We start from the raw sequence: 26,709 nt of genomic DNA on the forward strand, positions 1-26,709 counted from the left end.
CTTAGACAATCATTTCAGATTTCTAAGACCAGAATTGGGTCTGAACATTTTGTTTTTAAAAATACTTTAACATCTGTTTATCATTCACATTTGCCTGGGAGAAATACTGGCTTGAATTGTTCTTATGAGTACTCAAAAAATGCCACACTCTTTCCACTCTCAGAGCATGGGAAAGAGGTTCTGCCCTGGCAAGCAAAGGTCAGAATGAGCACAAGAATTTCCAGTCTATGTGCTTTTTGGAATAAAAACACCAGAGAGTCCTTTTTCTTCTTCTTCTTCTTCTGTAAGGTAAAACCAGACACATCACTTTTTTATTTTTTTGAGACAGAGTCTCACTCTGTTGCCTGGGCTAGAGTGCCGTGGCATCAGCCTAGCTCACAGCAACCTCATACTCCTGGGCTCAAGCAATCCTTCTGCCTCAGCCTCGTGAGTAGGACTGAGGACTGAGTCCCACATGCTGGGACTACAGGCATGTGCCACCATGCCCGGCTAATTTATATATATTTGTGTGTGTGTGTATATATATATATATATATATATATATATATATATATATATATACATATATATATATATATTTTTTTTTTTTTAGTTGTCCGGCTAATTTCTTTCTATTTTTTGAGTAGAGACGGGGTCTCGCTCTTGCTCAGGCTGGTCTCAAACTCCTGAGATCAAACTATCCTCCTGCCTTGGTCTCCCAGAATGCTAGGATTACAGACATGAGCCACCACGCCCAGCCCAGACACACCACTTTTTAAAAGTACAAGATAAAAATTATAACAGGCAGAAAAGCAGGTCTGCTCATTACTTTTACAGGCAGAAGAGAAAAAAATCCAAGCTCTCCAAAAGCAACATCTTGCATACTTTCTGCTGCCTTGACCATGTTCTTGGCAACCTGTGATCTGTGGAAATTCTTCTAAAGGGCAAAATCAATTATTCAGTGACATAAAAGTAATGACTCCATATGCCAACATTATTTTGCTTTATTTAGCTAGGGATTTAAAATAAAAATCTTACTTGTTATTTGACTGCAGGGGTCTTAAGTAAGTAACAAGAAGAGACTGAAGTTCTTTAGCATACTCTTTTTCAGTGTCCAAAATGTTCTGTAACACCTATGAAGAAACAAAGGTCAATATACTGTAACTGTCAAGACAGCCCAAGGTAAAATATGGCTTTAGATATTTTAACCAAATTACTAGGGGGAAAAAGGTCCTATTTACTCAGGTTAGCACTGTAAGTAAAAAGCACAAAATCTGAATGAACTTTGTTTCAGTTTAGCAAACTGCTTTAATAATTGCATGACAACTGGTTATACAGCATAACTCACAAGATCACAATTTTTCAGAGTTACCCATAACTGGAGGAGCCTTGACGTTTGCACAGCACTGTTTAAAATGCTTTCGTGTGCTTTAAATCACTTTATTCTCAGGAAAGGTCTCGTTTAATTAACACAGTATCATTACTCCCATTTTATGGATGAGAAAATTGAGGTCAGCTACTTTAAGGCATAGAAATTCCATGTTGGGATGGTTTAAGGATAACTGTGATATCAAATATCACAAAAGATTTTTATATTTCTGATAAGACCTTTAGGGAACAAAATTTGAGCATACAGTGAAATTTTAAGCAGAGTTAAAACTGGTCTTTTAATAAAGGGAAAATGTGCTACTATGAAATGTGCTACAATTCAAAAAGAAAAGGAGGCTGAAATGCGAGGAATTTAACAAGGGAAATAATACCAATCATTATTATTAATAACAATAAAAATCCTATATGCAAAACAACCAATATATGGGTCCATAATTTCTCTCCTGCTGTCAGTCACACCCCATTTCCCAGCCTCTTCTGGAGGCAAGTATAACCTTCATTTCAAGCTCTTAGAGATAATGAAGTTAACATTTTGGTATATTTTATTTCCCATTTTCTAATTCATTCTATAAAATTTACTGAGTGCCTACTCTGTGCCAAATGCTGTGTTGCCCACAGGGAGTTCCCACTCTGTGTGCAGGGGGCAACATTAAACAGAGGATTACAAGACAGTAAAACATCCTTAGCTAAGAGAAGTACACTAGCTTACCAATATGCCAGACATATATACTCACAAGACAATGCATGATGATTTGCTTTTGAAATGTGGAGTAGTCAAAGCAAGTGGAGACTCAGGTCACTGTGGGCTTTCTGAGAAACAACTGGACTGGAGGATGGTGGTCCTGACTCTGCTACTGACTGATAGGTTGCTTCAGTTTTAAGGTTTCACTCACCTCAACTCAGATTATGACATTTCACCTACCTCAGGGACCATTGTGAAGAGGTGGTGAGGCAGGTGCTGGGTGAGAGGGAAACAGTCCCATGAATTTAAGAGGTTAAGAAAAGGATTCTCAATGGCAGCAATATTGACATTTCAGACCAGATAATATTTTGCTGTGATGGAATACTCTTGTGCATTGTAGCATATTTATCAGCATCCCTAGCCTCAACCCACTAGGTGCTAGCTACATCTCACCCCCACCCTAGTTATGAGGACCAAATATGTGTCCAAATGTTGCCAAATGTCACCTGAAGGGCAGTATTACTCCCAGTTGAGAATCACAGGCATAGAAGGTCACAGGCAAAAGCTGGGCATTAAGTTGTAGCCCTTACTCCCAGCCACTCATGTCTACTTTCAGTTCCTCTATTCCTCAGAAACTACCCTCTCAAAGTATAAATGCAGGGGTCTGGAGGTACTGATGTTCTCTGAAATTAATCTAGTAATGGAATCAAAATGTTACCCTCTATAGAAAGTCCAAGCATAACAAAGGAAGTTAGAAACTACTTTGAGATAAATGAAAATGAAAACACAACATTACAAAAACTCATGGGGTGCAGTTAAACAGTGCTTAAAGAAAAATATATAGTTTTAAATGCTGATTTTAAGAAAGAAGAAAGAGGACTTCCAGTTTCCAGTCTACATGTAAGGGGCTTAAAAGTTGTTACTCCATCCTAACAAGAAGTAAACAGTTAAACCCACTGAAACAAACGGACATTTTTTCCTTAGATCCATTAGAGAATTGAGGTCATAGGGAAAACTGTTGCTCCAAAAATTGGTGACACAGACAGGCAGATGCAGAGAATCACAAATTACCAGAGCAGAGACCCACAAGCAGAAACCTCCATGGGAACTAGTAGCAGGGTAGAAAAACCTAAACCACAGTTGACAAATTGTTGAGGGCTCAGTGTGAACAAGTTTGAGAGTTGGGAGCTTCAGTGGGTCCAATATTATTAAAGGAGAGCATACCCACACTTTGAGTTTTTACCTTCAATAGCTCTACCAGGTTCTCCCAGTGAAGGTTAGAGGAAAATACTCTATCATTCTTCAGGCAGGGGGAGGGGGAAAGTAGCCATTTTGAAATGCACCAGAGCATTCTGTTCTTCTTAATAAGGCATACTCACAGGAGAAACTATTTTACCAGAGCATAACCTACTGGAGTTTTATCAGAGCATAACTAACATGGAAGAAGGGAAATACTCACCTCCAGCCAGCTCTAGTCTTCACGTGGGGAAAGGGAAATACCCAACTCCAGAGCTCTCTAGCCATCCTGTCCCACCTAAGAAGGACTGAGTAGCACTAGTGAAATTCACAATCCAGGGACACAGAATAACTAAAAAACTGAGACCTAATCAAGGTAATATAGACTGCTTCCTCTTCCTCCACACCTTACCACCACATTACTAAAGGCCTAATTTACCATAGTTCTTTTTACTCAGTACATCATGTCAGGCTTTCAACAAAAAAATTCCAAGTCATATTAAAAGGCAAAAAAACACAGTTTGAAGAGACAGAACAAGCATCAGAACTAAAGTCAGATATCACAGGAATGTTGAAATTATCAGACCAGGATTTTAAAGTAACTATGATTAATATGTGAAGGACTTTAACAGAAAAGGTGGACAACATGCAAGAACAGATAGATTGTAAGCAGAGAGACCGAAATTCTAAAGAAGACTCAAAAAGAAATGCTAGAGATCAAAAACACTGTAACAGAAATGAAGCATACCTGTAATGGACTCAATAGGAGACTGAATATAGCTGAGGAAAGAATCTCTGAGCTTAAGAATCTCTTAAAGAATCTCTTAGCAGTCAATAGAAACTGCTAAAACCAAAAAGCAAACAGAAAAAAAGACTGGGGAAAAGAACAAAAACAGAATGTCTAAGAACTGTGGGACAACTACAAAAGGTATAATGTACATGTAATAGCAATATCATAAGGAGAGGAAAGAGAAAAAAAGAATAAAAGAAATATTTAAAACAATAATGGCTGAGAATCCCCCCCAAAATTAATGTCAGATACCAAACCACAGATCCAGGAATCTCAGAGAATAACAAGCAGGATAAATTCCAAAAAAAAGAAAAAAATCAAGGTAGGTCATATTCAAACTCCAGAAAATCAAACATAAACAAAAAATTATTGAAAGAAGCCAGAAGAAACAAATAGCTTACCTATACAGGAGCTCAGATAAGAATTACATCTGACTTGTTCTCAGAAACCATGCAAGCAAGAAGAGAGTGGAATGAAATATTTAAAATGTTGAGAGAAAAACCCACTAATCTTGAATTGTGTTTCTTGTGAAATTATTCTTCAAAACTGAAGGCAAAATAAAGACTTTCTTAGACAAACAAAAACAGGAAAATTGCCACCAGTAGACCTGCTTTGCAAGAAATGTTAAAAGAAATTCTTCAGAGAGAAGGAAAATGATATAGACTAGACCTTGGATCTCCATAAAGAAGGAAGGAATATTAGATAAGAAATAAGTGAAGTTAAAATAAAAACTTTTAATTTTTATTCCTAATTAACCTAACAGATAATAGTTTATTCAGAATAATAATAGCTACAATGTATTTGATTATGTGTATATATACACTTATGTGTGCTCATGTGTAAGTGAAATAGATAACAGCAATGATACAAGGGATGGGAGGGAGTAATTAGGAATACTATGTTATTATAAGGTATTGGCACTACCTGTGAATATAGTGTATACCTTTGTATAGTGTTATTTAAAAGTGAACTTGTACTAGTTGTAAATATATATTGCAAACTCTAGGGCAACCACTAAAAACAAAAAGAAAAAAAATATGATATGTTAAGAAAGGAAAGAAAATGGAATCATATAAAATGCTCATTTGAAACAACAAAAAGCAGAAAAATATAGAAGACAAAAACAGAACAAAGAATAAGAGCAACAAATAGAAAACTAACAAATATGATAGGATTAATCCAACTATATCAATAATCACTTTAAATGATTGAAATGTCAGTGGGCTAAATATACTAATTAAAAGAAAAAGATTTTGAGAGTGGATCAAAAAAGTAAGACCCAAACATTTGTGGCTTACAAGAAATACAATTTAAATTTAAAACACTTATAGGTAAGTAAAGAGATGGAGAAAGAGATATCATACTGACACTAATCAAAAGAAAGCTGAAGTGGCTATATTAATTTCAGACAGAACAAACTTTATTTCTTCTATTTTTATTTTTTTTTGAGACAGAGTCTCGCTTTGTTGCCCAGGCTAGAGTGAGTGCCGTGGCGTCAGCCTAGCTCACAGCAACCTCAAACTCCTGGGCTCAAGCAATCCTCCTGCCTCAGTAGCTGGGACTACAGGCATGCACCACCATGCCCGGCTAATTTTTTCTATATATATTAGTTGGCCAATTAATCTCTTTCTATTTATAGTAGGGATGGTGTCTTGCTCCTGCTCAGGCTAGTTTCGAACTCCTGACCTCGAGGAATCCGCCCGCCTTGGCCTCCCAGAGTGCTAGGATTACAGGCGTGAGCCACCGCACCCGGCCATAAACTTTAGAGTATAGAAAATTATCAGAAATAAAGAAGGGCATCATATAATAATAAAGTGGTCAATTGTTATGTCTCAAGACATAACAATCCTTAATGTGTATTTTGCCTAACAACAGAGCATCAAAATACATGAGGGGAAAAAAAAAGTATAGAACTTCAAGAAGAAATACATGAATCCACTATTATAGTTGAAGAATTCGACACCCCTCTATCAGAAATGGACAGACCTATCAGGCAGAAAATAAGTAAGGACATGTCAGAACTCAACTGCACCATGAAACAACCAGATATAATTGACATCTATGGACTACATCATCCAACAACAGCAGATTACACATTCTTCTCAAGCCCACAAGGAACATTCACCAATGCAGACCACATTATGGGCCATAAAACAAATTTGAAATAATAGAAACAATACAATTTATGATCTCAGGCCACAATGAAATAAAAAAAGAAATCAATCACAGAAAAATACTTGGAGATTAAATGACATACTTCTAAATAATACATTTGTTTTCTAAAAAATAAATCAGAAGAGAAATTTTAAAATATTTGGAATTAAATGAAAATGGAAATACAACTTATCAAAATTTGTGGGATGCAGTGAAAACAGCACTTTTAGGGAAATTTACAGCATTAAATGCATATATTAGAAAAGAATAACAGTCTAAAATAAAAAATCTAAGCTTCCACCTTAGAAAACTCAAAAAAGAAAATGAAATTAAATATAAAAATAAGTAGAAGAAAAGAAATAGTAAGTATTAGAGCAGATATCAATGAGATTGAAAACAGGAAATCAGTAGAGAAAATCAATGAAACCAAAAGCTGGCTCTTTGAAAAGATCAAGAAAATTGATGAACCTCTTGCCAAATTAACTAAGAAAAAAAAGAGAGAAGATACAAATTGCTAGTATCAGAAATGAAAGGACAGGACATCACTACAGATCCTGTAGACATTAAAAGGATAAAGGATCATATAAAGGACTACTATAAACAACTCTATGCCTATAAATTTGATAACCCAGATGAAATGGAACAATTTCATTAAGATACAATCCACCAACACTCATGAGAGAAGAAATAGATAATCTGATTAGCCTCATATCTAATAAAGAAATTGAATCAATAATTAATAACCTTCCAAAACAGAAAACACCAGGCCACAAAGGCTGCAGTCCTTAGGCAATTCCTGCAGCTGTGCTGGCTCGGAACCAGTGAAGTTGGGGCCCATGTGATCCAATGAGACAGCAGCAATGGTGGCCAAACCAATGCCTGTGTCACCTCTCCCCAGCTATAGGCAGTGTGGCCTAGGGAGTCTCCTTCCACTTGAGGAAAAGAAAGGGAAAAGTTTAGAGGACTTTGTTTTGCAACTTGGGTACCAGCTCAGCCATAGTAAAATAAAGTACTAAGCAGACTCCTGAAGCCCCTGAATTCAAGCCTTAGTTCCTGGATGGCATTTCTGGACCCACCCTGAGCCAAAAGGAAACACACTGCCCTGAAGGGAAGGATCCAGTCCTGGCAGGATTCACCACCTACTGACTAAAGAGCCCTTGGATTTTTTTTTTTTTTTTTGAGACAGAGTCTCACTTTGTTGCCCAGGCTAGAGTGAGTGCTATGGCATCAGCCTAGCTCACAGCAATCTCAAACTCCTGGGCTCAAGTAATCCTGCTGCCTCAGCCTCCCGAGTAGCTGGGACAACAGGCATGCACCAACATGCACAGCTAATTGTTTCTATATATATTAGTTGGCCAATTAATTTCTTTCTATTTATAGTAGAGATGGGGGTCTCTCTCTCGCTTAGGCTGGTTTCAAACTCCTGACCTCGAGCAATCCGCCCACCTCAGCCTCCCAGAGTGCTAGGATTATAGGCGTAAGCCACTGCGCCCAGCCAAGCCCTTGGATTTTGAATAAACACCAGAGGTATCTAGGTGACAGTCACCCTGGGCTTTCGGTGAGACTGGGCTGGCCTTAGGTGTGACCTGGAGCTGGTGGCCATGAGGGAGTGCCCACGTCACTCCTCCTCCAACTCTAGCAGCCCAGCACAGAGAGTGAGGGAAGAAAGTAAGAGATTTTGCCTGGTAATCCACAGAATTCTACTATATCTTACCTATGTCCACCAAGGCAGTACCACCAGGAGTCTGTAAGAGTCACAGCATTAGTGGGGTTGGGGCATCCCCAGTGCTGATATAGCTGCAGTGACCAAAGACTTAGATCACAATATTCAATTCCCTTTGAATATCTGGAAAGCCTTCTCAAGAAAGATGGGTTCAAACAAGTCCAGGCTACAAAGATTAAAATAAATATCTAACTCTTCAATGCCCAGACATTGACAAACATCCACATGCATCAAGAATACCCAGGAAAACATGACCTCACCAAACTAAATAAAGTACCAGTGACCAATCCTGGAGCAACGGAGATATATGATCTTTCAGACAAAGAATTCAAAATAGCTATCCTGAAGAAGTTCAATGAACTACAAGACAACACAAAGAAGGAATTCCGAAGCCTATCAAAGAAATTTAACAAAAAGATTGAAATAATTTTTTAAAAATCAAGCAGAAACTCTAGAGCTTAAGAATTCAATTGACAAACTGAGAAATGCATCAGAGTCTCTCAACAGCAGAATTGACCAAGCAGAAGAAAGAATTAGTGAGCTTGAAGATAGGCTATTTGAAAACAGTCAGAAAAGACAAAAAGAATAAAAAAGAATGAAGCATACCTACAAGATCTAGAAAATAGCCTCAACAGGGCAAATCTAAGAGTTATTGGCCTTAAAGAGGAGGTATAAAGAGAGATTTGGGTAGAAGCTTTATTCAAAGAAGTAATAACAGAGAACTTTCCAAACCTATAGAAATGTATCAATATTTATTTACAATAAGGTCATATAACACCAAGCAGATTAACCCAAACAAGACTATCCAAACAAGGCATTTAATAATCAAGATTCTAAAGGTCATGGATAAAGAAAAGTTCCTAGGGGAAGCAAGAAAAAAGAAACAAATAATAACATATAAAGGAGCTCTGATATGTCTGGCAGCAGACTTCTCAGTAGAAACCTTACAGGCCAAGAGAGAGTGGCATGATATATTCAAAATGCTGAAGGAAAAAAAACCTTAACCCTAGAATATTATATGCTGCAAATATATCCTTCAAACATGGAGGAAAAATAAAGACTTTCCCAGACAAATAAAATCTCAGGGATTTCATCAACACCAGGCCTGTCCTATAATAAATGCTAAAAGGAGTTCTTCTATCTGAAAAAAAGAACATTAATGAACAATAAGAAATCATCTGAAGGTATACAACTCACTGGTTACAATAAGTACACAAATACAAAATACTCTATTGCTGTAACTGTGGTATATAAACCATTATATCTTGAGTAGGAAGACTAAAAGACAAACCTATCAAAAATAACTACAATAACTTTTTTGAGAGATAGATAGCATAAAAAGATATGGATAGAAACAACAAAAAAACCTAGGGGATGTAATTAAAGAATAGAATTTCTGTTAGATTTCTCTTAGCTTGTTTATTTCTTTGTATGTAGGCAGAGTTGCATATGTTTAAAATAATTGGTTTTAAAATGTTCTTTGCAAGCCTCATGGTAACCTCAAAAAAAAAAAAACCTACAACAGATACATAAAAAATAAAAAGCAAGAAATTAAAACACACTACCAGAGAAAATCACTTTTAACAAAAGAAGATAAGAAAAAAGTAAGAAAGAAAGAGAGGACCACAAAACAACCAAAAATCAAATAATAACATGCCAATAGTAAGTCCTTACCTATCAATAATAGCATTGACTGTGAATGGACTAAACTTCCAATCAAAAGACATAGAGTGGCTGAATGGGGAAAAAAAAGAGCCAACTATATGCTATTTGCAAGAAACACACTTCACCTATAAAGACATATACAGATTGAAAATAAAGGGATGGGAAAAGATATTCCACACAAATTGAAACCAAGAAAGAGCAGGAGTAGCTATACTTCTACCACATAAAATAGATTTCAAGACAAAAATTGTAAAAAGAGACAAAGAAGGCCATTATATAATGATAAAGGGGTCAATTAGGCAAGAGGCTATAACAATTCTAAAACATATATACACTCAATGCTGGAGCACCCAGATATATAAAGCAAATATTATCAGAGCTAAAGAGAGAGATAGACCCCAATACAATAATCACTGGGGACCTCAAAACCCCACTTTCAGCATTGAACAGATCATCCAGATAGAAAATCAACAAGGAAACACTGAACTTAATTTGCACTACAGACCAAAAGGATCTAATAGATATTTACAGAACATTTCATCCAACAGCTACAGGATACATGTTCCTCTCCTCAGCTCATGGATCATTCTCAAAGATAGACCATATGGTAGGCCACAAAACAAATCTTGAAAAATTCAAAAAAGTTGAAATCATACCAAGTACTTTCTCTGACCAAAATGGAATAAGACTAGAAATCAATAACAAGAGGAAAATGGGAAAATATAGAAACACATGGAAACTAAGCAATATGCTCCTGAATGACCAGTGGGTCAAGGAAGAGATTAAGATGGAAATTTTAAAATTTCTCAAAACAAATGAAAATGAAAACACAACATATCAAAACCTAAGGGATATGACAAAAGCAGTAATAACAGGGAAATTTACAGCAATAAGTGCCTACATCAATAAAGTAGAAAAGCTTCAAACCGTTTCAAATAAACAACTTAATCATGCATTTCAAAGAACTAGAAAGATAAGAGCAAAGCAAACCCAAAATTAGTAGAAGAAAAGAAATAATACAGATCAGAGCAGAAATAAATGAAATTGGCTGGGTGTGGTGGCTCACGCCTGTAATGCTAGCACTCTAGGAGGCCAAGGCGGCCAGATTGCTCAAGGTCAGGAGTTCGAAACCAACCTGAGCAAGAGCGAGACCACAGCTATACTATAAATAGAAAGAAATTAATTGGCCAACTAATATATATACAAAAATTAGCCAGGCATGGTGGCGCATGCCTATAGTCCCAGCTATGCAGGAGGCTGAGGCAGCAGGATTGCTTGAGCCCAGGAGTTTGAGGTTGCTGTGAGCTAGGCTGACGCCACGGCACTCACTCTAGCCTGGACAACAAAGTAAGACTCTGTCTCAAAAAAAAAAAAAGCGAAAAAGTCTCCCATCAAAGAAAAGCCCAGGATCTGATGGCTTCACTGCTGAATTCAACCAAGCATTCAAAGAATAACTAGTCCCTTATCAGATGTGTAGCTTCTGAATATTTTCTCCCATTCTATAGGCTGTCTATTTGCTCTGCTGATAGTTTCCTTAGCTGTGCAGAAGCTTTTTAGTTTAATCAAATCCCATTTGTTGGCCAGGCGTGGTGGCTCACGTCTGTAATCCTAGCACTCTGGGAGGCTAAGAGGGGTGGATTGCCCAAGGTCAGGAGTTCAAAACCAGCCTGAGTGAGACCCCGTCTCTACTAAAAATGGAAAGAAATTAATTGACCAACTAAAAATATATATACAAAAAAAAATTAGCCAGGCATGATGGCGCATGCCTGTGTTCTCAGCTACTCGGGAGGCTGAGGCAGTAGGATCGCTTGAGCCCAGGAAATTGAGGTTGCTGTGAGCTAGGTTGATGCCATGGCACTCACTCTAGCCTGGGCAACAAAGTGAGACTCTTGTCTCAAAAAAAAAATCCCATTTGCTAATTTTTGTTGTTGTTGTGATTGCCATTGGGGCCTTAGTCATAAATTCTTTGCCAAAGCCAATATCTAGAAGAATTTTCCCACATTTACCTCTAGAATTCTTATAGTTTCGTGCCTTAAAGTCTTTTATCCTTGAATTAATTTTTGTGAGTAGGGAAAGGTAGGGGTCCTGTTTCATTCTCTTGCATGTGTCTATCCAATTTTCCCAGAACCATTTATTGAATAGGGCTTCTTTTCCCCAGTGTACATTGTTATCTGCTTTGTCAAAGACCAGTTGTTTTTAGGTAGATGGTTTTATATCTGGGTTCTCTGTTCCAGAATTTACAAAGAACTCAAGCAAATCAGCAAGAAAAATAGAAACAACCCTATTAAAAAGTGGGAAAAAGCTTTCGGTTTTCGGCTCAGAGGAGACCAAGGTGCAACTTTCTTCGGTCGTCCCAAATCCGGGTTCATCCGACACCAGCCACCTCCACCATGCCGCCTAAGTTCGACTCCAATGAGATCAAAGTCGTATACCTGAGGTGTACCGGCGGCGAAGTCGGTGCCACGTCTGCCCTGGCCCCCAAGATCGGCACCCTGGGTCTGTCTCCAAAAAAGGTTGGTGATGACATCACCAAGGCAACTGATGACTGGAAGGGTCTGAGGATTACAGTGAAACTAACTATTCAGAACAGACAGGCCCAGATTAAAGTGGTACCTTCTAACTCTGCCCTGATCATCAAAGCCCTCAAGGAACCACCAAGAGACAGAAAGAAGCAGAAAAACATTGAACACAACGGAAATATCACTTTTGATGAGATTTTCAATATTGCCAGACAGATGCAGCACCGATCGTTAACCAGAGAACTTTCTGGAACCATTAAAGAGATTCTGGGCACTGCCCAGTCTGTGGGCTGCAATGTTGATGGCTGCCACCCACATGACATCATAGATGACATCAACAGTGGTGCAGTGGAATGCCCAGCTAGTTAAAAAGTACAAAGGAAAATATTTCAATAAAGGATCATTTAACACCCCCCCAAAAAAAAGTGGGCAAAAGACATGAACAGAAGTTTCTGAAAAGAAGACTGACAAATGACCAATAAAAATATGAAAAAATGCTCAACATCATTAATTATCAGGGAAATGCAAATTAAAATTACAATGAGATATCACCTTATCCCAAGTACAATGACTTTTATTAAAAAGTCCAAAAACAATAGATGCTGGCATGAATGTAGAGAAAAAGGAACACTTATACACTGTTGGTAGGACTGCAAACTAGTACAACCTTTATGGAAAACAACATGAAGATTCCTCAAAGAACTAAAAGTAGACCTACCATTTGATCCAGCAATTCCACTACTGGGTATCTACCCAAAAGAAAAGAAGACTTTTCATCAGAAAGACACATGTTTATTGCAGCACAATTCAATCAACCCAAGTACCCATCAATTTATGAATAGATTAATAAAATGTGGCATATGTATGCTATGGAGTACTACACAGCCATAAAGAAGGATGAATTAATACCTTTTCAACAATCTGTATGGAACTGGAGACCATTCTCCTAAGTGAGGTATTGCAAGGATGGAAAAAGAACACCATACATACTCACTATTAAATTGGAACTAACCAATCAGCACACATGTGCACAGAGGGAAGTAAAACATAATGGAAATTAACCTGGGGGGATTGCAGACAAGGAGAAGAGCAAAAACCTACCTAATGGGTACAATGAACACGATTTGGGTGATGGACACACCTATAGCTTGGACTCAAGCATTACAAAATTGATCCATGTAACCTAAAACATTTATATACCCTTAATATTTTTAAATTAAAGAAACTTTAAAAAAAACAAAGAAGAACTAATACCAATCCTACCGAAACTATTCCAAAAAATCGAGGAGGAGACAGTACTCCCAAACTCATTCTATGAGGCCTGTATCACCCTGATACCAAAACAAGACAAAGACACAACAGAAAAAGAAAACTATAGGCCGATATCTCTGAGGAACACAGATGCAAAAATCCTCAAGAAAATACTAGCAAATTGAATTTAACAACACATTAAAAAGATTATTTATCATGATCAAATGGTATACATCCCAGGGATGCAAGGATGGCTTAACATATGCAAATCATCCATCAATGTCAATGTCATCCATCATGTCAACAGAATTAAGGTAAAAAAAACATATGACTGTTTCATTTGACAGTGAAAAAGCATTCACTAAAATTCAACACCCTTCATCATAAAAACTCTCAAAAAACTGGGTATAGAAGGAACTTACCTCAACATGATAAAAGCCATATATGACAGACCCACAGCCAGTATCATACTCAATGGGGAAAAACTGAAAGCCTTTCCTCTAAGCTCTGGAGCAAGACAAAGATGCCCACTTTCACCATTATTATTCAACATAGTACTGGAAGTTCTAGGTATAGCAATCAGAAAAGAGAAAGAAATACAAGGCATCCAAATTGGAAAGGAAGAAGTCAAATTATCTTTGTTTGCAGAGGATATGATCTTATATCTAGAGAAACCTAAAGACTCCACAAAGAAACTATTGAAACTGATAAATTCAGTAAATTTGCAGGATACAAAATCAACATACAATAATCAGTAGTGTTTCTATATCCCAACAGTAACCAGTCTGAAAAAGAAATCAATCACATTTACAAAAGCTACAAATAAAATACAATACCTAGGAATAAACTTTTTGGGTTTTTTTTGTTTGTTTGTTTGTTTGTTTGCTTGAGACAGAGTCTTGCTCTGTCACCCGGGCTAAAGTGTCATGGCATCAGCCTAGCTCACAGCAAGCTCAAACTCCTGGGCTCAAGCGATCCTCCTCCCTCAGTCTCCCAGAGTGCTAGGATTATAGGTATGAGCCACCGCACCCAGCCCCTAAGAATAAACTTAACCAAAGAAGTGAAAGATCCCTATAATGAAAACTATAGAACATTGATTTAAAAAATTGAAGATGACACAAAAAAGTGGAAAGATATCTATGCTTGTGGATTGGAAGAATCAATATTGTTAAAATGTCCATACTACCCAAAGCAATCTACAGACTCAATGCAATCCTCACGAAGTATCAATGACATTCTTCACACAAACAGAAAAAAAATAATCCTAAAATTTATATGGAACCACCAAAGACCCAGAATAGCCAAAGTCATCCTGAACAAAAAGAACAAAACTGGAGGAATCACATTACCTGACTTCAAATAATACTACAGAGCTGTAGTAACCAAAACAGCATGGTATTGACATAAAAACAGACACACAGACCAATGGAACAGAATAGAGAAGCCAGAAATAAATACAGACATCTATAGTGAACTTAATTTTGACAAAGGTGCCAAGAACATACAGTGGGGAAAGGCCAGTTTCTTCAATAAATGGTGCTGGGAAAACTGGATATCCATATGCACAAGAATGAAATTAGACCTTTATCTCTCACTATATATAAAAATTAAATCAAAATGGATTAAAGACTTAAATCTAAGACCTAAAACTATGAAGCTACTGAAAGAAAACTTTGGGAAAATGCTTCAGGGACATTGGTTTGGGCAAGAACTTCTTGAGTAATATCCTCCAAAGCACAGGCAACCAAATCAAAAGTGGACAAATGGGATCACATCAAGCTAAAAAGGTTCTGCACAGCAAAGAAAACAATCAACAAAGGGAAGAGACAGCCCACAGAGTGGGAGAAATTATTTTCAAACTACCCATATGACAAGGGATTAACAACTAAAGTATGTAAGGTGTTCCAACAACTCAATAGGAAAAAAATCAAATAATGCGATTAAAAAATGGGCAAAGGGTCTGAATAGACATTTTTCAAAAAAAGACATACAAATGGCCAATAGATACATGAAAAAATGCTTAATGTCATTAGTAATCAGAGAAATGCAAATTAAATCTACAATAAGATAGCATCTCATACCAGTTAAAATAATATTTATCCAAAAGACAGGCAATAACAAATGCCAGCAAGGATGTGGAGAAAGGGGAACCCTCATACACTGTTGGTGGGAATGTAAATTAGTGAAACTGGTATGGAGAACAGTATGGAGGTTCCTCAAAAAACTAAAAATAGAACTACCATATAACCCAGCAATCCCACTGCTGGGTATATATACAAAAGAGGGGAAATCAGTGTATGGAAAAGATACCTGCATTCCCATGTTCATTGCAGCACTATTCACAATAGCCAAGATTTGGAATCCACCTAAGTGTCCATCAATGGATGAATAGATAAAGAAATTATGGCACATATACACAATGGAATATTATATATCCGCAAAAGGAATGAAATCCTGCCATTTGCAACAAAATGGATGAAACTGGAGAACATTTTGTGAAGTGAAATAAGCCAAACACAGAAAGACAAATGTTGCCTGTTCTCACTCATATGTGGGAGCTAAATATTAAAAACAATTGATCCCCTGCAGACAAAGAGTAGAATGATGGTTACCAGAGGCTGGGAAGGGTAGCAGGGAGGGGAGGATAAAGTGGGGATGGTTAATGGGTGAAAAAATATAATTAGATAGTTAGATAAAATAACAATATTTGATAGCGCTGCAAAGTGACTATAATCAACAGTAAGTTAGGGTACACTTTAACTAAAAGAATGAAATTGGAATGTTCTTAACACAAAGAAATGATAAATGCCTGAGGTGATGGATACCCCATTACCCTAGTTTGATTAATTCAAGTTGTATATCTGTATCAAAACATCACATGTACCCTATAAAGATATACAACCATTATGTACCCATAATAAACATTTAAAAATTTAAAAAAACAAATACAAAGTGAAAGGAAAGATGGAATCGATTGTAAATTTTAAAAAGTGTAAGCAAACTGATTCCCAAATAAAAGAAGAGAAAGTTTCAAAAGAAATAAGATAAAATAAAATGGCAAATTTTATGGTATATGAATTATATCTCAATAAAGTTGTTATTAAAAAACAGTCAAGGCACAAATTTCCCATCTGTTAATTAAAAACTCTTCTGTTTGTTTTTTTTCTGACTCCGAGTCCTTATCCACTATTGTGTTCCCCCAAACTCAAGTTTGATTATCATCATACCTCTGTCCTCTGTGCTCAACTGGGCTGTTTTTCACTGCAGTACCTCAAGTAATCACTTATAATCAGCACTAATATTCATTTTTTTATTCATAGAAATGGAGAGAACTACACTAGAATTCAACAGTAACATTTTATTGAGTACAAGGAAGAGGTAAGACTCATATGGGGATTGCTTTATTAAAATATGTATTTGGTTATCTACAGTATTTATATTAGGAGGCAAAATGGATGGGGCCATGCCTTCCCTCTTATATTCAGGAAGGAATGAAATCTTCTAATCATCTTTTTGTTCACACTTTTCTAGAAAGACTATGTCTGGTAAGAAGCCATCTCACATCCTCACCCTCACTTCTAGTACTGTTGTCTATAACTGTCACACTATCTGAATTATAATATCTTTTGAAATAAAGAAAAACAACACCAGTCATTGTTTGAAGGGAATTTTCAAATTAAAAAAAATCACAGATATTATTTTTATCCAAAAATGTCATTTTTAAAACAATTAAACATTACTTTAATTCCATGGTTGATATAATTCAACCTCCCAGTCTCAATTGAAACAGCTTTATTATTACAACTTCCTTTAAAATGCTATCATCTGAGGCTCATTTAAATGAAATTGCTAAGATTCTTCAAGAAAGGTGCCAACTGTTCTGCTCCGGTGGTTTATTTGCTAGGTGAGGCAACACACTTTCTAGGGGTGCCATCTCTGCTGGAACCACTGGCATAGGACAAACACTTCCCATGAGAAAGAAGCAGGCAGAGACTTCCTGCTGCCTTGGAGTGAGTTCTGGAAAGCTAAACCGAAATATAAATTAAAATAATATTATTGCAAGTTTTGAGGGTGGCAGAATGATGACTTTACAAACCTAACATGATGAAGTTGATTAATAAGTCTTTTTCATCAAATTATGTCCCCCCACAACATGTGAATGGTAATATATTAAATAGAATTGCCCTTGCTGTGGTTTGATTAGCAGAAATACTCATCAGGGTGGATGCTTGGGATTCTTTCCTAAATTCACTTGGACTTTATTGCTTTCCTCAATCTCAAAATACCAACTGATGAACTTCTGAGACTGGTTCTTTATTTTTCCAGCCACAGGGCATCTAATGTAAAAGGATAAGAAGGGAGGCAGACAGAGAAGGCTATGTATTCCCAAACAGAAGGCCTCAGTGGTGAGTCAGAAGGCAAGGAGTTTGGCAAGCCAACCAACTTCAGAGCAGTACAATTTGATCGAGAGGAAATCTATTCAAACTCACTAAAATAGACTCTGTCCACACACTGCCTTTGCCTCCCCAACTCTGTCTCCACAAGGACAACTAAGCATCCAACTAACCCTTGCTCGAATTCAGAATAAAACAGATGGTGAGAAGCCATAGAAAAAGAGGTAGAGGCTTTTTGTACCTCCATCCTGGGCTATTGATTTTCCAGTAAAATATGTTTTCTACATTTCCAGGAAAGGCTTTAGAGTGAGTTCATATGTATAACTATGTTTTCCAAAGGGAAAGAATCACAAAAGTATAAAGAAATTATTGTAAGAGGCTAAAATGCATAAACAATGGCTGAAAATAGAGATATTTTCAATGATAAAGGAGACTATAATGGCTTCAGGAAACCTTCAATCAAAACAAAAATATCATATTACAGAAATTCAAAGATAATTATGATGCCTATAAAAATGAGCTAATGTTGGTAAAGTCCTTTGAGACCAAAAAAGGCAATAATCAGTGTATTTATGTCATATTTAACTTCTAAGTCAGTAGAATTGCCTGCCTATATAAAAATGTAGTGATTGATTCTACAGCCCAGGCCCTCAGCTTTCTCAAAATAAGCAGCACTATCTCCCATTACCTGCAGATAGACGCACAAACTCTACAAACTCCTGTAACCTCTTTCATCTCCAGTCCTTGGATAGAAAAGATGTATGGAGGAGTAAGATGAGAAGAGGGTAGGTAAAAAATAGGAAGCTATATGGAGAAGAAAATCAACAGATAGTTGTGTAAGGTGGTTTAGGCTGGTGGAATTAAAAAGGTGGTGAGCATTAGAAAGATCGAAAACATCCAAGGTGGGAGTGAGTGGGCAGATAGAAGAGTGAGAGAGAAAATGAGGGTGAGCAGAAGGCTGGAGGCTAGAGCAAGGGTTACAGGAGGCTTCCTGGGGGTTTTGTGATGTAACACGTCACAGCCTTCCTCCACCTTCCCTATACCAAGTACAGGTTCCATAAAACATGCCCTTCAGGCATCTACTCTAAGTTACATAAAGTAGAAAAAAATTTGAACAAGGTAAATAATACTGGTCCTTACTGATTATAGTTTCCTATTTGAATGTAGAGAAATATCACCTCTCACTCTGCAGACAGATGCTCATCCCCAGAGTTGAATATCAGAATTACTGTGAGTCTGGCCCATTTGTGACAGCACAAAGGACAGCTTTATTACAGTGTGCTGCAATAGTTGCAGCAACTAAAGAATTTCATCTTCCACAGGAATTGAAATGGGGGAAGGAGAGTGGAGTCCACTCTCTGATCTCCAGGGACTAATTGCAGACACGCACATTCTTGCCTGGGAGAATTTGCTCAGATACTTCCTCCTGCCTGAATTCCCTTTCAGCTCTTCTCTGTTTGTCTAAGGTTCTGACCTTCCTCTAAGACTTGCTCTGAATCCTCCCTACTCCATTCAACTTTTCCCTTGATTGGTTCTCAAATTTTAATGTAAGTGAGCATCATAACCACCTGTGGGTTGAGGGAAAGAGATTGAGGAAGAGGTGAGGGGAGTTGCTAAAAATGTTATTTTCTGGCCGGACGTGGTGGCGGATTGCTCGAGGTCAGGAGTTCAAAACCAGCCTGAGCAAGAGCGAGACACTGTCTCTACTATAAATAGAAACAAATTTAATTGGCCAACTAATATATATAGAAAAGATTAGCCGGGCATGATGGCGCATGCCTGTAGTCCCAGCTACTCAGGAAGCTGAGGCAGTAGGATCATTTGAGCTCAGGAGTTTGAGGTTGCTGTGAGCTAGGCTGACGCCACAGCACTCTCTAGCCCAGGTGACAGAACAAGACTCTGTCTCGAGAAAGCCAGTGAGCAGAATAAGATTATTAGAAAAAGAATTAATAGAAAAGTGAAATGCTTTTTGTCAATGGTGAGAGAAATTTAACATATAACAGCAAAGTTTGAGGACAATGAAGGAACCAAGGTCAGAGGCAGCAAAAGCTTATTCTGGGCTGCCACATCCCTAAAGGATGCTAAGCTCCAGAAGGAGTGGTCAAGCCTGTTACACACATTAAACATGCCTCATGGCAGGTGTGGGTCTGAGCTGGGTGCTCAAAGCCACCTTGGTCACACTGGAGAACTTAACATTTAAAAATTGACATGACACCAAAACTACATCAAGGCCTAAATGGGTCTGAAATCAGCAGACAATCTCTTGGAAACTTGAAAAGGGGGAGAAAATGTCTGTAGACTTGCATATTCCAAGAGGGCTCTATCCTGCCAAAATTTACAGGATGTGATGGTTAATTTTATGTGTCAATTTGACTGGATCACAAGGTGCCCAGATATTTAGCTAAACATTATTTCTGGGAGTGTCTGTGACGGTGCTTCTGGATGAGATTACCATTTACATCAGTGGACTGAGTAAAGCAGGTTGCCTCCCCAAAGTGGGTGGGCACCATCTAATCCACTGAGAGCCTAAATGGAACAAAAGGGTAAAGGAAGGGAGCATTTGTTTTCACTGCCTATTTGAGCTAGAACATTGGTCTTCTCCTGACCTCTGAATGAAACTTACACCATCAGCTCTTTGGTACTCAGGACTTTGGACATGGACAATTATACCATCAGCTTTCTAGGGTCTCCAGCTTTCAGATCAGCAGATTCGAGGACTTCTCAGCCTCCATAGTCACATGAGCCAATTCCTTATAATAAATCTCTCTCTCTCTCTCTCTGTTTCTCTCTTTCTTTCTTCTATTGGTTCTGTGGTTCTCTTTGGAGAACATGACTAATACACAGTAACAAAATAAAGGTAGCCTTGGATTAGCAAAGACTCACTAAATGGGAGAGCATAAGAACAAGTCTAGTCAGACACAAGTATTGTTGGGGTGTAGGGATAGAAAAATCTTCATGAAAGAGAAACAAAGAATACATAGTTTCCTGTTTTTATTTAAAAACATATATATACATATATATATTATAGGCTATATATATGCATATGTATGCAAATACATGACTACTTCAATGAAAGTTTGGCATGAGATTCACCAAAATGTTATTATGATATTGATTAATTCTAAGTGGTGGGATTATAGGTGACATTTATTTTCTCTGTTAAACTAGTTGTACATTGTTTTTTTAAAAAAAACAATTATTTATATAATTACTTATATTATTAGAAAAATGTTATTTCTTTTTTAAAAAAAATGGAATAAAAGTCAGTCACTAGTATTCTTATAAATCGAGCAACAGAAAATGTCTACAATTAATGACTCTTAGAGGGAAGAAAAGTTAATATATGATCAGATAGGGGCACTTTCATGTGAGTGAAATTCATCTTCCAAGTCTCCAAATCCTATGGGTAAGACACAAATTTTTTTATTTGTCTAAGTATTCAACACAGATTAGGAGTACAATTAGAGCACTCAGAACATATTTTGAATTAATGGCTACTAAAAATTTGCCTTAATGCTCAAAGCCAAAGAAATGTGGATTTAATAAGAACAGCAACAACCAACCAAAATCTTTTCACATCCATACCCAGTTCCAACAATATGTCCAATTGGTCTCTATTCAGTAATTCAGCTATATCCACACCAAAGTTCTACAGGTTCTTCACAGGCCATCATGAGCTCCACAAAACCTTCTATTTTCCTTATTAAGTGTAAAATTTGAGACAATATTTATCAAATTTTTTTTGAACATATATATCTTTTGACTGAACAATTTAACTTCCACTGTCCAGATCTTTACATACTTTGGCAGTTATATGTATAAACTGCTCAATGCAGAGTTGTTTATAATAGCAAGGAACTAGAAACAATGCACATGTCTTCCAATAGAAGGTGGATTATACAAACTGCAGTATATCCAGAGTTTGAACATAATATACATAGAATTTACATAAAGCTAAACAGCATTTTAAATTGGTTGAATCAGCAAAAGCAGAGAGAAAGATCCAAAGCAGAGCGATGATATGCTCCAGATCCACAGGGAAAAGAAGCTATGGTAACATTTTCATCCATCATTCAACTATGTCTTTTCTTTAAAAATTAGGGTTCACCTAAAAAGCTAAATGAAGTGATGAGGAAGGAAAGCAGAAGGGAACTTAATTCTGCTGGGTGATATATTTTAACCTCTGAAATTTAAGAGGGAAAATATTGACAAAATAGTCCCCAATGATTATGGTTCAGGTGATCTAGAAAGTTCCTTTCTGATTTTTTCATATCACCTACTGGTCATGTCATCATTATGAAGCAAATTCATTGAAGAGTGAAATTCAACTTTTTGAAATTAAATTACATTCACATATCTGTGTAGAGATGTTTAAAAACTCTTTATCCATGCACAAAATGAAATGAGTATGCAGTACAAATGCACATAGAACACTGAAGCTTCTATTTCAGTAGAAGCGAGGAGAGATGACAAGGCTAACAGATAGGGAAACTTAGAGGTAACGATGACTTGACCTTTTCATTAGTGACTAGGCCAAGTCTGGAAAGAAGACATGAAGTAAAGCACAGAGTAGATTAAGTAGAATGATATGATTTCTTTTTCAAACAGGAACTTATTTTGAGTATTGCACATGCCCTATTTATAGCTAATATATTTTGACATATCTGTGTTCAAGCCAGAGCCATTTCATTCCTCCCACTGTGCCAAAGGACAGTTTTCCTTTTGGGCTATCCTCAAGAACAAGGCTGATAATATTCCAGAGGATATAATAATGGAGTGAATGATTCTGAAGGAAAATCACAGAATGCAATCACTTAAAACTTATTGTATTCAGGAACTTGAGAATTCACCTTCTAAATATCTGGTAAGGCTATCCCTAACCACTGAATTTCACCATAATGTCTACATATTAACCAATTTCTCTTTCACTACTGTTTCATAGGCCTTGCTCTAAATCTTTGTGCTATCCTTGCATTTTTCAGCACGGTAGATGTAAGACTTCTAGACATCTGTAAGAAGCTTACGAGTAGAAGAGCTCTTTATAATGTAAATGACATTGGACCCTTGCATGCAACTTTATTCAGTTTTTCCTTTGTGTCACCTCAATACATCAATGGTTTGACAAGTGAAAAGATTCCATATAGAGTGAAAAAGATTTTTGTCCATCATCTGAACACTCACCACAGTATAATAATTCTTGGTAAGTGGAGCAGTTTCAAATCCTTTGACAGCCTTGGGGGAGAGAGGTCTCTCTGTGAAAAAGATTTAAATTATGTTAATAGCATACAAGTCTATGATGAACATTTTATAGTATAAGTCGACTAACATAAAGATTTCAGGTAGAAAGATCAATGGAAATGCACATTACTAAACAAGTGAAACTACAACTTTACTAAACTATACATGGTCAGAGTTAGATCCTCTTGTCCAGATCCCTCAATTTCCAAGAGAGGAATAAACCAAGGAGTTAAAACCTAGCTAAGAAACAACAGGGCCAGGCAAGAACTGCACTCTGAGTTTGGGTTTGGTTTTTTACTCTAGTCTGCCTTACCATTCAACTTATTCAAAACAGATAAGCAAAACCAAAGCTAATAAAATGTATTCCGGACAGTCTTTAACTTATGATGGTTCAACTCATGATTTTTCAACTTTACAATGGTGCAAAAGTTATACACATTCAGCAGAAACCATACTTTGACTTTTGAATTTTGATGTTTTCCTGCCTTGGCAAGCTACTATGTATTAGAGATATTCAATACTTTATTATAAAATAAATAAGGTTTGTGCTAGATGATTTTGCCCAACTGTAGGCTAATGTAAGTGTTCTAAGCACATTTGAGGTCTGCTAGGCTAGACTATGATGATCAGTAGGTTAGGTATATTACCAGGTATGCATTTTTGACTTGGGATATTTTCAATTTATAATGGGTTTATTAGTATGTAACCCCATCATAAATCTAGGAGTACCTGTGCTTCTAACTTGCAGCTTACCATACAAGCATAATATAACATAGATAATATTGACCGTGGCTTTCTTGGGGCTGCCTACTGTGCCAACAACAAAATAATCAGAATTATTAACTCACTGAAAACTAGCAGAAAATTCTTCTATTTTAGGTATCATTTTGACATTATTCCATTTTATTATAAAATGCTGCCTTTGTTTTACAAAGTCAATCTTACCTATTAAACTCATGACTAAAGGAAATCCTAAGACATTCTTTCTTTAAAAAAAAGACTAAATAGGCCGGGCGCTGTGGCTCACGCCTGTAATCCTAGCTCTTGGGAGGCCGAGGCGGGCGGATTGCTCAAGGTCAGGAGTTCAAAACCAGCCTGAGCAAGAGCGAGACCCCGTCTCTACTATAAATAGAAAGAAATTAATTGGCCAACTGATATATATTTAAAAAATTAGCCGGGCATGGTGGCGCATGCCTGTAGTCCCAGCTACTCGGGAGGCTGAGGCAGAAGGATCACTCAAGCCCAGGAGTTTGAGGTTGCTGTGAGCTAGGCTGACGCCACGGCACTCACTCTAGCCTGGACAACAAAGTGAGACTCTGTCTCAAAAAAAAAAAAAAAAAAAAAAAAGACTAAATAAAAACATGAGACGTGCACAAGAAATGTTTGTAACAGTGTCACTACATAGCATCTTTCCTACCTGTACTTTCTCCTTTGCTTTATTTTGTTTTATACTGTAATTTTATCTTACTATATTATATGCTGCTCAAAACCCTTTCTGAAGTATGGGAGAGTATAAATAACCAAGTAAGAATAAATCATTTGACCTTGATTTTTCTTTTTTAAATAATATTTTTAAGTTATAAATTTATGACAATCCCATCCTAAAAAATTCAAAATATAGAAAAGAAAAGAAAAACCAGCAATTATTCCATCACCCAGAGCTATCATCCAGAGCAACATTTTGAAGTGTGTCTTCCCATTCTTTTTATGTATATTTGTGAGCATACACACACACACACACACACACACACACACACACACTTGGATCTTTCTTACTTTACCTATAGTTTTATAATTCTTCTATTATAACATTATTTCATGAATATTTCCCATGTAACCTTGATTTTTAATTATTATATTAAAAAATCACTAATATTTATTTTACATTTAATAGCTTTTAAGACATTTTATTTGATCTTTACAACAACCCTAACAGGCAGAGATATCTTCGCATTTTACAGAGGAGTCCACTAAAGGTCCAGGGAGGTGAAGTCAGTTGCTAAGGTTGTGCAGCTAGGAAATGACAGAGCCAAGATTGAAGCCTAGATGTGTCTTGACAAGAGTCCATGCTCCCAACCAATATCATGACCAGAGATAAAGCCACTAAAGGACGTGGTGAATGGCATGGGCAAGGGTTCCTACTGGAGTTCAGAGGGGCCATGAGTTTTACCTGAGATGGCCGGAAAAGACCTAGCTGAGAAAGGGATATTAATCTGGTCCTGGAAGAGAGCTAGAATTCAGACAGGCAGAGAAGACAGCAAAAAGATTTCTAGGCAGGGAGGATTTCAGAAGCATAGCTGTAGAAATGGTAGTGCTCAAGGCAGTTCTGTTCCTGTGACAGTAAATTTTCCAGCTCAGCCAGGCTGGGCAGAGTGGAAATAAGGCAAAAAGGCAGCAATGAAAGCAACTCTGTTATTCCCCAGGAATGACAAGTGGGGTATGGCCAGTTTCTAGAAGCTTTATGCTACTTCAAGATCCACTTGGATCCACTGGTGATTCACAAGGCCTTACTGAGCAAACCTGAGCAATGCCGAGTCACCCTGCCTACTACTTGAGATTGTAAGTGGCAGAGCCAGGACCTGAACCCAAGTATCGTATTGCCAAGCCTAGTGTTCTTTGCAGTACACCACAGCGTTGCACTCTTAGACATATTCAAAATTAACAATTACCAAATTCTTTTAGGTTTTATTAGGCAAGTTTTCTACAAGGTAGCTATAATGGTTCTAATTAGAATTCACAGTTATTTTGTGTAATTATGTTGTAAACAAATCTTGATCAAAATGAAATTTTCTAGAAATACCAGCAAGATGTGATCACCTTTCAAAAGCAAGGCCAAAAGAAAGGGTAAACAGTAATGGAGTGCCTGCCAAGACACAGCAGGGGAATGGAAAGCCCACAGGAATAGGGAATGGCAATTGAAACAAAATGTTAACTATGTAAAGTAGAACGGAGGAGAAACATGAATTGAAAAGAAAGAAACAGCTGCCTTGGAGATTCCTGAATGGCTGAACATGATGCAAAAAGAGATGGTGCTTTGAAAAGATCAATAAAATTGTCAACCTTCTAGTGAGACTGATGGAGAAAAAGAGAGAGAAGACACAAATGATGACTATCAGGAATGAAACAGGGGACATTACTCCAGATCCTAGAGATAACAAAAGGATAATAAGAGAATACTAAAAACAACTACTCTACACACATAAATGGGACAAAGAGATGCGAAAAGAACCAAATCCTCAAAAAACAAAAACTGCCACAACTCACCCAATATTAAATAGATCATTTAAATAGCCTTATAAGTATTAAGGAAATTGATTATGTAAATTTAAAATTCTGGAAAACAAATCCCCAGGCCCATACAGTTTCACTGAAGAATTCTATCAAGTGTTTAAGGGAAGAATCAATACCAATTCTACACAATCTCTTACAGAAAATAAAATAGGAGAGATCACTTTCCAAATCATTTTATGAGATCAGTATTACACTGACACCAAAACCATACAAAGACAACACAAAAAAGGAAACTACAGACCAATATCCTTCATGAATATAAATGCAAAAGAACCTTAGCAAAATATTAGCAAATAGAATTCAGCAATATTTTAAAATATTGTACACCACCGGATTTATTCCAAGGATGCAAGGTTGGTTAAATATTTTTAAAATCCATCAATATAACCCATGATCTT

General features: G+C 36.9%; 1 protein-coding gene and 1 pseudogene across 4 annotated transcripts in view; one reads left to right on the forward strand and one right to left on the reverse strand.

The window, feature by feature from the left end:
- The window catches only part of ARHGEF6 (Rac/Cdc42 guanine nucleotide exchange factor 6), a 116,880-nt gene that overhangs the window by 50,291 nt on the left and 39,880 nt on the right, over positions 1 to 26,709 (reverse strand). For all 4 annotated transcript variants that reach the window (XM_075999396.1, XM_012756353.3, XM_012756355.3 and 1 more), the window contains 2 exons: positions 22,964 to 23,034; positions 1,018 to 1,112 (listed from right to left, as the gene is read on the reverse strand). In XM_075999396.1, coding sequence (XP_075855511.1) covers positions 1,018 to 1,112; positions 22,964 to 23,034 — 166 coding nt within the window. The remainder of the gene's footprint in view (positions 1 to 1,017; positions 1,113 to 22,963; positions 23,035 to 26,709) is intronic.
- LOC105866773 (large ribosomal subunit protein uL11 pseudogene) lies at positions 11,937 to 12,550 on the forward strand (annotated as a pseudogene).

Source organism: Microcebus murinus, chromosome X (genome assembly GCF_040939455.1).
Source record: "Microcebus murinus isolate Inina chromosome X, M.murinus_Inina_mat1.0, whole genome shotgun sequence".
NCBI lineage: Eukaryota > Metazoa > Chordata > Mammalia > Primates > Cheirogaleidae > Microcebus > Microcebus murinus.